At 37.2% G+C, this 12156-nt stretch overlaps 1 protein-coding gene across 1 annotated transcript; it reads right to left on the reverse strand.

The window, feature by feature from the left end:
* Positions 1–1267: 1267 nt before the first annotated feature.
* Positions 1268–3958, reverse strand: LOC138895950 (uncharacterized). Its single transcript, XM_070180716.1, has 6 exons — positions 3791–3958; positions 3319–3449; positions 2910–3120; positions 2691–2837; positions 1775–2029; positions 1268–1579 (listed from the first exon to the last, which is right to left on the reverse strand). The coding sequence occupies exons 1-6, from the start codon at positions 3956–3958 to the stop codon at positions 1268–1270; spliced, it is 1224 nt and encodes a 407-aa protein (XP_070036817.1).
* Positions 3959–12156: the final 8198 nt, after the last annotated feature.

Here is a 12156-nt window from a genome sequence, read left to right on the forward strand (position 1 = left end):
ACAAAATTTAACCACAATTAGGAAGGTGTTCATAGATTTATCCCTCTTTGGTATTTTATCAAACGCTAAGTGTGCAAATTCAACTAAAAGGTTCTGTAATAGAATTCATTCACTCCACAACCAATTTCAATAAACAATTTACCCACGATAGTTCAAAAACCTCCATATCACCTTCATCGGCACATGCATGCCCAACGATTCACCCCCAACTCAAGAACCACACTTCATATTCTTCTCATACACCCCCAATTTCGAAATGTAAGGGCTTATGGCTTCCAATCACCATCCCATAATCAACATCATAAAAAATCATGCTCATAAAATTCATTGTAGAACATTGTGTGTGAGCTAGGGATAAAGTCTTACCTCTTTAGTAGAAGGCTTGTGAGTTTTCCCTATTGAATTCCCAAGACTTGATAAAGAACTTGAATGTTAGAAATGTTAAAACTTCTTCTTCTCTCTCTAGCTTTCTCCCCTATCTCTTAAAATGTCAGATTCTCCCTTCAAAATGACCCCCATAAGTCTTTTTATTAAAACAGGCTCGAGTAAAGTTTTTAAAAAATTAACCATTCGAATCGTGTCTACGATCGCGGATAGGACCACATAATAGGTATGCAGTCTACGAAATGGACTGTGAATTGGTCCTCGAAATCTTGGATGGGCCTGTTCAAGTCGTCGATGGATCCGTGGTTAGCATGGTGGCAAAATAATTCTGCGGTCGCACATTGGACCGCAAAATAACCCTAAAAATTGAGTTGCTCCTGACTCATTCTACGATGATTCTGCGGTCAGCTCCACAATGCATTGCACAGTCCAAAAAGTCCATACTAAAACCTTCCAAACACATTAGCCTACTTTGGTACCATAAAACCTTAAATCCTTGGCATACGTTTACGGGGCCATACATCGTCCCCAGCTTAGGATCATTCATCCTTGAATAAGGGTTAGAGTCATCCATAGACACCAAATATGACTTAACTTTTTACTCACACAATAAGAGTTCCAAATTTGGCTAACTCCCCAAATTTTCAAACATTCTGGTAGAGTTTCCCCTGTATTTGGGCCTATCCACCAGTCAGAGAGCCCCAGAAACCAATCCTAACAACGTGTTCATAATACAACAATGCGTCGTAGACATGAAAATAATGCCACTATAACATTATAAGCATTGCATTGCCAAGAAGAGGCATTTTAGCATAAACTATACAAGTTTAACATAACTCATAGAAAGTGAACTTCTAATATTCTTTAAAACATAACCATTTAGTTACACAAACAAATGAGGGTATTTCCTTTTCATTTCTTCTTCGGCCTCCCATGCCGCCTCTTCAACTTGTTGGTTTCGCCATAGCACTTTGACGGAGGCAATCTCTTTATTCCTTAATATTCGAACTTGTCTATCAAGTATGGAAACCAGAATCTTCTCATAAGTCAATTCTTCATTAACTTCAACAACCTCAACCCAGACGATGAGCAACGGATCTCCAACCACTTTCTTCAACATTGATACATGAAACACCGGGTGCACTAAGGACATCTCTGGAGGTAACTCAAGCCTATAAGCCACTTGACCAACCCTCTACAATATTTTGTACAGTCTGATATACCTTAGACTCAACTTCTCTTTCTTCTCAAATCGCATTATGCCCTTCGTGGGGAAAATTTTTAAGAACACCCAATCATCCTCTTTGAACTCCAAATCTCTGCGACGCACATCAGAATAGGACTTCTGGTGACTCTAAGCAATTTTCAACCATTACTTAATGATCTTAACCTTCTCCATAGCCTGATGCAGGATGTTAGGCCTAATCATTTTAACTTCTCCGACTTCAAACCAACCAATGAGAGATCTAAAACTCCTACCATATAGATCTTTGAACGGTGTCATCTGAATGCTAGCATGATAACTGTTGTTGTCGGCAAATTCTATGAGTGGAAATTGATAATCCCAGCTACCCTTGAAGTCAAGAACACAAGCACGCAACATATCTTCTAGTGTATGTATAGTCCGCTCTGCTTGCCCGTCGGTCTGTGGATGGAAAGCTATACTAAGATTCACCTGAGTACCCAAACCTTGCTGTAATTTCTGCCAAAATTTAGCGGTGAACTACGCCCCTTGATTTGAGATGATGGAAACTGGAGTGGCATTTAATCTGACTATTTCCTTGATATACAACTGAGCATAATGTTCTGTTGTGTCAGTGGTCTTAACAAGCAAGAAATGTGCTAATTTCATGAGTTGATCCACAATCACCCAAATTGAATCAAACTTATGAGGCGTGCAAGGTAGACCTACTACAAAGTCTATATTGATCATCTCCCACTTCCAAATTGGAATTTCTATATTTTGAGCCAAACCACTAGGCTTCTAGTGTTTAGCCTTCACTTGCTGACAGTTTGGGGATCTAGCCACAAAGTCCGCGACATCCTTCTTCATGTCATTCCACTATTAGACTTCTCTAAGATCATGGTACATATTCGCGGAGCTGGGTGCACATAATACTTGGAACTGTGAGCCTCGATCATGATTCTTTCTCGGAGACCATCTACATTTTGAACACACAATCACCCTTGGTACCTTAGAGTACCATAATTAGTGCCAAAAGAAAAATCCATGGTTTTGTTTTTATGAATTCCCTCCTTCAATAAGCCACTACGAATGATGACTGGGCCCTACTTTGCACAATTACCCCACTTTCGCTAGAGTTCACAAGCCGAACTCCCAAAATAGCCAATCGGTGAAATTTCTTGGCCAACGACCTTTGGTGTGCCTCCAAGTGAGCCAAACTATCCATGGATTTTCGTCTAAGAGCATCCGGCATAACATTAGCTTTTCCCTGATAATAGACAATGTCGAGGTCATAGTCCTTGAGTAATTCAAGCCATATCCTTTGCCTTAGATTCTACACCTTCTGCTTGAAGATATACTGAAGACTCTTATGGTCCTTGAATATGTCCACATGGACCCCATACAAATAGTGATGCCAAATATACAATGCAAACACCACCGCCACAAGTTGTAAGTCATGTGTTGGATAATTCTTCTCATGGTTCTTGAGTTGCTTGGAAGCATATATGATGGCCTTGCGATGTTGCATTAATACATACCCAAGCCCAACCCTTGAAGCATCATAATACATAACAAACCCAATTATACCCTTCGGTAAGGTCAACACTGATATCGTGGTCAACCTTGACTTCAACTCTTGAAAACTTCTTTCACAAGAATCTTGCCACTGGAATTTGGCTACCTTTTATGTCAATTTGGTCAACGTAGAGGCAAGAGAAGAAAACTCTTCCGCAAACCTTCTTTAGTACCCAGCTAAGCCCAAGAAACTTCGAATCTCTGTCAGAGTTGTAGGTCTAGGCCAATTCTTCACAGCTGCAACATTCTGAGGATCAACCTTGATTCCCTCACTGGAGACAACATGTCCCAAGAAAGTGACAAACTAGAGCCAAAATTCATATTTTGAAAACTTTGCATACAACTTGTGTTGATACAAAGTTAGCAAACCTGCCCTGAGATAATCGGTGTGGTCCTCTCGACTTCTTGAATACACAAGAATGTCTTCAATAAACATTATCACAGAAGAGTCGAGAAAATGCTTGAAGACTTGATTCATAAGGTCCACGAAAGTTGCTGGGGCATTTGTCAGCCCAAAGACATCACTAGAAACTCAAAGTGCCCATACCGAGTCTAAGCCAACCAAATCGTGCCACCTCACCCATCTCACTCACTCACAAAACAAACACACTCAGTCCTAACTGTCGATCCATACCATCAACAGACCAGGTTTATTCTTGATTTTCTCATTATTTTTAATCCCCTATCAGATTTTATCTCAACCGTTGGATTACGAGTATCCAACAACCACCATTTTTCTTCATTAAACCTTTTCCCTAATTTTAATTCTCCAAATAATCGAAGTTGTTGATCAAAACATCCAACGGCTCCCATTCCATCTCTCACCCTTAACCCTAGAGACCAACCCCAATACCCACTAACCCTAATTCTTTTCCCCCCATTACCAGCTGCCCCCTTTCCCCTTTTTCTCTCTACTCTCTCTTCTGCCCTAATCCTATCAATCTCAAAACGTGCACAAATTTGTGAAAGGTCATCTCAATCAAAATCTGAAATTCCTATATGTACCTATAATCTGCGAATCCTATTATTTCTTTTCCATTTCTGTCGATGGAATTCAAAAAGCCTAAATCAAACCCTAGACCCAAAATGTGTTACTGAATTATCCTATTTCTTCCTTCGTGTTTTCAAATCCATGACATGCATGATTGTTTTTATTCATCACCATCATCATTATTCGTTTCCAAAGGTCAAATGCAGTGACCTTTGGACATTGGGGTTTAGTCCGACGGGTTCTCGCCTTTAACAGCCACTCCTCACTCTGGTAAAATATTTCAATGATTTTCCCCTCTGCCTTCTTTGATTTTCACTCGCTTTATTTTCATCATCTGATAGTCGTCACTCTTAAGTCTCCACTACCACTATGTGAATTTGTCGGAACCCTAATGCTTGAAGGCCACTATAAATACTGCCTTAAATTCTATCACCTAAAAAGATATCAATACACAATCTAACACAAATATACAGTAGCATCCAGAATCACCTCACAATCGAAACTTAGGTTTTAATTGATTTCTCATTCTCTTCCTCTCTTTTTTGGTTCTAAGTTTTATTCACCGGTTGAAGTTTGAGCTTTGGTTCCCAAACAGCTAAACATAATCTTTGTTTGGTTTGCTGCTCAAAGGAAGATTAATGTATATCGACCCTCCCTCTCTTTAATTGTTTAAGTGGAGATCATGTCTGCTATGTTATTCTCTGTTGACTACCTTTGTCTATGATATATGCTATTGGTTTATAATTGATGATTATGCCTTGATATTATATGTTACCTTCACTCCGAGAATCAACTGTCTCTTTAATAATTTGAAGTTACATCAATGCTAATCGACTATCTTTGTGAACTTAATGAATATTTCTCTATGTTGAATGATCTATGTGTTGTTGATTTTCTGTAGTTAATTAATAGACCTTAATGATTCTCTGTGCATGTTCTGAACTTAACCTTTCTTATGTCTTGCTAAGCTCTTCATACATGTTTCACCAGTCTCACATTGATTAAAACTACTACATGTTGATCTATGTCATGAACTAGAATTATTTATTTTGATAAAGCTAGGACTATGGTAATTGTGAACACTTAAAGGTCCAATATAGTCCTGCCATTGGAGTTAAATACATCAGCTTAGAGTTGCCTGCTCTCTTCAAATGTGTTCTATGATTTTGTAACTCTTTAAAACATTATTGTGGAGCTCTTCTATTTACCTTCATGTTTGTGTGGCTACACTTGTGAGTTCCATCGTATAAATATGTCCTGAAGTGATTGACCTATGTTCTAATGAGTTTCTATAGTTAATTTTATATGTATTCTGTCAACTATTATTAACCTAGCTTAAGCTATGCCCTTGATTGTCCTTAAGAATTTGGCTAGAAGTTGTATCTGTTGTATTTGTGCATTATCTCTTATATTGGCTATGCTGAACTGAACTTCATCATGTCTAGACTATCACACTCAATCTGTTTACCTGGACCGATTATCCTGTTACTAGAACCATGCCTACTTAACATATGTGAAACTGTCATTGTTCCAAAACTTTTGTAATGAACCTGCTAATCTGATTCTATGTCACCTGATCCTCTATTATGCTCTATAGTCTTGCAACCCTTTAAGAACATCTCTTGTATGTGTTTGGGTATCCTCTCTTAAGTTTTTGCACTCAATTTATTTTAACAAAATGCCTTCTTGTCTTTCATGTGAAGGATACTTATGCCTGGGCTCTCATACTTCTCTTTTAGAACTGTATTATCTCATAAAGAAGAATGTGGACCTTGTTAACAACATATGATTTGGAACATGAGTTAACTGTGATCCCCAAAGAACTTAAAAGAAACTCACTTGTGTTTGTCTGCCTTATTTGAATACTATACTGTGTTTACATGAATGTCTTGACTCTTAATAAGCCTATGTGTGAACCTCTGATAAATTTGAACATAGTCTGATAGCTATTAAAGTATTATGAATTCAACTAAGAACTCCTGTGAACGTGAACTTGTCAGTAGGATCAATAAGGTTGGTGTATATATCTTCTCTACCCCTTGAATCACCTAATTTAGTATTTGGACTTCTAAACTAGTTTACTGGTGTTTGCCTCTCTTTATTTATATCTGTGATTGGTTCCTTTGGACATTCTTATGCATATTGAAAGTGTTGATAGTGATCTACACTCTTCGTTTGGATTGTGACCTCAATAATGAAATTTGATATAATGGTGTTCTATATAACTTCTATGAAAATTATGGATACTTGAATCTGTGTGTTTACTGTTAGTTGCCATAGTGAATGCCTCATTGGAAAGTAAACCTATAGGTAAGAGCGGATGTGAGTGGTTAAGGATATTTAGGAGTAAGATATTATTTGTGGTTGAGATGCCTTCCCTGACACAAGAACTGCTCGGGGTCCCCGAGACCCTTGTAAACTCTGAAGTTCCAGGGTTCCAAAGGGTGTCTTGTCCATGAATGGGATTTTGTCCTAAGCTTTTAATCATTGACATTTATTAATCCCTTTAGGATTTATGCTAAATGAAATAAAAGACTTCACTGTGATCATCATTTTGTCTACTCTATTGGACCTTACCTTGTCTTCATTGCATCGTTAATTACAGTATTTATTGCAGTATTATTGGGCCTCATGTTGGCTCTGTTATACTCTTAGTCATACTTGAATGTTGTATTTTATTGGGCCTCATCACTAATGTCTCCCTTTTTTTTGAATATGTGGTTGAACTGGGCCTGCTGAGTTCTCAAGAACTCAGACTCAAGTTCCAGCATAGAGCCTGAGCCGCTAAAGCCTGCTGGTGTTGTTCGATATCTGTTGGGCCTAGCATTTCTTTTAGGCCCAAAACTCTGAGTCCAGCCTCCTTCCTCTTTATCGCTTTAAATAAATCTGTTGTTTCTTTATACATATGTATGACACTAACAGATTGATTAAATGCCTTCCTTAATCTTTTTAGGAACCTAGGCAAGCCAAAGATCCATAGGTAATAAAAGAATAATTGTCGCATTATCTTAGTTATAAAATTTCATCCTTTGATAATTTCTTTTCACTCTATAAGATTTCATTTTTTGTTTCATGCTAACCATTTCATTGAAGCTTAGAAAATATTCAAAAAGCAAGCGACTCTTCCTCTAAGAGCCAGAATTAAAAGAGAGATTTTAAAGCCAGATTTTCTATTAACAAAAATAAAACATGGTCGCAATCAAGGACTACTTCGACGAGCTTTCTTCTAAACATAGGTACGAAATTTTGAAACCAATCTTTGAGGTATACATAAGACCCCATTTTTAATAACTTTTACTCTACTAGAGTTGTACAAATACTATTTCAAAGATAAAGTATTCAAAACATAGCCATATTTTACAAAGCTTGCAAATACAAACACTATAGATATATTTCCACAATCTTTTCAATCATGCAGATGCAAACATTTTTAAGGGCTTTAACAAATTAAATTTATACCCTCTTTTCAAAAAAGTACATATATTATTTTCTTTCAAATAATTGACTTTAAATAGAGTAAGCCACAAACCTTTCAAGCACCAACTAAGTAGAATATAGACATTTAATTCCCTAAACCTAGTCTAAGTCCTATGGAGCTACCTCAGGTAGATTTTAGGAGGTGCCTAACACCTTCCCCTTAGAAAAACAAGAACCCTTACGTGAATCTCACCAGTTAGCAGACTAATAGGATAATAATCTAATAACTGAATAGGTACCCTAGTATACCTTTAAATATTAGGTGGTGAATCTCTTTCATCAACAACAGGGAAACCATTAGTTGAATCTTATTTTGACTCGTGCAAAATAGTGTGCAACACCAACAACAAGTTCGACATGTAGACAATATATTCATAATAACAACATCATAAACAATTCATTTTCCAAGATTTCCAACCATTTAAAGTTCATGGGAACAACTCTTCCAAAGCAGTCCATTAAGAACAATAACATCTCAAACTATTTCAAGTATCCCTTTGTAGTATATTGCTCAAATAATGCAACCAATATACAAACAACTTCAAGAACTGGTAGTAGAGTATTATACATACCTAACCCAGTAGCAACCACTTGAAATTTCAGCCAAACACAACTCACAACAATCATCAATCAACACAACCTCAAAGAGGTGTTGTTCTTCACTTGAACTAACCTTTGATGGCAAAAATTAGATGTAACCACTAGGATTCGCCTTCAAACCCTAGTGGAACTGTTAGGGAACCTTGAGAGAGAGTGGGGGTAAAGTATGGTCGAAATATTATCAAATATCAGCCCCAAAACATAATTAAAAGACTCTTAAGTTGACCACAGCCCAAGTGGGTCCCGAAAAGGTGTTGCCTACACAATCTCGTGAAAATGCAAATATATTTCTACTCTAATAAATTATTGATAAACAGCTTAATGAGTTAGATACTAGACTCGTAGATCTTCAATTTAATGGGTGGATCACCCCATAATTAAAAATACATTGGGAGAAAAGTTCAGTCACATTAAACACATATTTCTATAAAAATATGAACGTAACTTGCAATAATTTTTGCCGACTTTTGTTTTACAACTTGATTGACTTCAAAACATAATACACGAATAATATATGATTTAAATAACTTAAACATGACCTCCTTAGAATATTAAGTACTCCTAGTTTTACCCTAAAAGTACGGGTTATAACATATTTGATTCGTTTAGCCTCCAACCCTCACGATACTTCCTTAACACCTATTTTAATCCATCATTATCTTCGTAAAGGTCCTTAAACTCTCCATCTCATGTTGATTCGCTTAAGACGCATTCTAAGATGAAAGTACGGGGTGTAAAATCCTTCCCTCCTTAGGAATATTCGTCCTCGAATGTTAACTCTTAGAGGCTTGTGAAAATTCGCCAGAGTCTCCTCTGTAAACAGGACTAGCCCATACCTGTCAAGCAGCTAGAAACATGCCATATGCCACACAGGCCATAAACATTAAACAATATCTCTTTGGCCTCACATAGACATCAGTTTCAAAGAAAATACCATAAACTATAAGTTACCTTGTGTCCAAACAATATGCTCCTGAAAATGATGTGACGCTTCAATTCTAAATATAATTTAATCATAGAATGAGTGTTAATCAAAATCACATAACATGGGATAAGAAAACATATGATAGAGCTTCAGACGCTAAGAATCTTCTGTTAGAAACAACTAAGGGTACTTAGAATTCATTTCTTTCTCGGCTTCCCACGTCTTTCCTAAGACGTTTTATTACTTTATGACACTTATGGCGGTCATTTTCTTGGTTCCCAGCTTGAGAACCTACCGATCAAGAATAGAAACTAGAACCTCTTTGTACGATAGGTTCTCTGCAATCTGAACATCATGTGCTTCTGCAGCATAGATTCCTAAACAACAATGTAGACGAACTCTAACTTTGACGGTAACTTTAGTTCATGGGCTACTTATTCTCTATGGCCTAATAAGCTATGGATAAGCTTGCCTTTCTTGTCGAATCTCATAATGCCTTTTGTAGGCAAAACATTCACGAATTCCCAATCATGAACGTGGAACGCTAAGTCTTGTCGTCACACATCTGAAAAGGAGTTTGACAGCTCTGGGCTATTAATAATCGAACCTGAATGAGATTTATTTTATCTAAAGCTTATTCAAACTAATTGGGTCTAAGTAACTCTGATTTTCCTATCTCTAATCACCCAGTAGGGGATGTGAATTTGGCCTCATAAAGAGCCATGATAATGCTACAATGATAGCTCTTCTAAAGCCTAGCATGCACACTCATAATGCATCCTCGAGTACCTTAATCGTGCGCTCCGCCTAGCTATCTGTTTCTAGATGAAAAGTCGTACTAAGATTTACTTGCATCCACAAACCCTTCAGCAAGGACCTCCAGAATTTAGCAGTAAACTGGGCCCCTCTATCAGGTATAATAGCCTTTGGAAAACCATGTAGTTGTACTACTTCATTAATGCATAACTTTCCTAATTCTCGTCTGTATAAGTAGTTCTAACTAGCAAGAAGTGGGCAGACTTCGTGAGTCTATCAACAATCACCCATATAGAGTTAAACTAACGATATGAACGAGGTGAACCTATAGTGAAATCCACATAAGTTATCTCCTACTTCCACGTCGGAATCCATATGTTCTGAACTAACCTATCGGGCTTCTGGTGCTCTATCTTCACTTACTGATATGAACTCGACAATATCCTTTTTATATCATTCCGCCAATAGATTTCTTTAAGTTTATGATACATCTTAGTCGACCGTGGATGAATAAATAAACAATGTGCCCCTACCCTAATATGGTATCGAAATCGCACAATATCTGGAACACATAATTGGCCTCGATACCTCAGGACTCTATCTTTTGTTACCTCGAAGTCTATAATTTTATTCCACTGGACCTTCTCCTTGAACTGCAAATCATAGGACCTTTATACTATCGTTCTTCCACCTCTGCTGTTATAGATGATACTACTATATTTTGAATCACGATATTGTCATCGTCTAGGTCTAAAAATAAAACCCTCCAAACTAGTTAATTGATATAATGTCCAACCAACCATCTTCTCTCAACCCCCAAGTAAGCCAAATTGTCGCAATCCTTTAGTAACTCCAGCCATCGCCTCTGTCTCGAGTTCTACCCCTTCTGCTTGAAGATATACTGGGGGCTCTTATGATCCGTAAAGATGTCAACGTGAATAATGTATAATTAATACTACCAAAGTGCGGGTTAACTCTAAATCATGTGTCAGATAGTTTCCCCTCATACTTTCTCACTGCAATTAATCATAAAAATTTGCCTTCCCTTGCTCATCGTGGCACTCACAACATGGATACACTAACATATGTTAGTTCACATACATCTTGGAGTTTCCTATATACATAATTTAAATATTACTCTTGATTATTATTCTCCGTTCAATGGACATGATAGGTGATGAGTTACTAACTTACTCCCTTATTGGACATGTACCAAATTCTATAGATCTTGATGTTACAGGACAATCTTTATATAATATCGAATTTAGATCTATATGCTTAGACCAAATTCTTCCCCCTTATCTCTTGGCTAAAGTCTTATGTCAATTGCACTTAGAAACGATTTTCTTGTTCATATCAAACTGTGAGCTAATTACATCAAATACTCCGTAGAACTTTAGGCGATTTTGAACTCTCTATAATAATTGCTTTTCACCTCACCTTTACTATAATAATATTACTTCTTAACACAACTTTTAAACACCTCCCTCGTATTCTAGGCTCAATGGTCTCCTTTAGACTTTTTGAAAGCTTATATTCAATTTCACCTACCATTGCTTCTGTCTGAAATACTCCTTGAGAGTCGGGATCGTGCACTTGCAAGACTGAAACTTTGTATGTTTAGACCCAATGTGTAATTTTGTATGATCTAACTAATCGTCTGATTTCTCATCTAGCCATAACTAGGCCCTCTATAAGCCAATTACTGATTGCTCAATCGATTTATATTCATATCTCAATTCTAAGTAACTCTTCTTGAGGCTATGTCTTTGCCTTAATTTACCTCACCCTAGCTTCTTGAATGTCAAATGTCCGGTTATGTTTACCATCAATTGGCACCTCTAGTTAGGAAGTCATTAGTGTCTCTTCTCCACTGTTAATTTGTACTTATACATTATTCTAGCATCTATAGACTCTTAGTAAATACAATCCCATTCGTTTCAAACCTCTTGTTGTAATCCTTCTTACAACTCTATCACTAAGTGAACCATATGATTCTACTTCGATACTTTATCATACCATCTTCCCCCTTGTGAGAGTAATTAACTCCTTATGCTGTTGAATTGCACTCTTGTAGAGGTCAAATCGTTACCTTTTCACCTTTTTGCAATTCTTTGCACTTTGGGTGGCTTATAACTCGCCTTGCGGCAATCTTTCCCTACTAAAGCAACTGGATCACTTATGTGCATGTAGTGTTGTATACTCATAACCGGCATGCTCGACCTTGATGAGTTTAACTTTTCTCATGACGCTTGTCTCAGG

Source organism: Nicotiana tomentosiformis, chromosome 7 (genome assembly GCF_000390325.3).
Source record: "Nicotiana tomentosiformis chromosome 7, ASM39032v3, whole genome shotgun sequence".
Classification (NCBI taxonomy): Eukaryota; Viridiplantae; Streptophyta; class Magnoliopsida; order Solanales; family Solanaceae; genus Nicotiana; species Nicotiana tomentosiformis.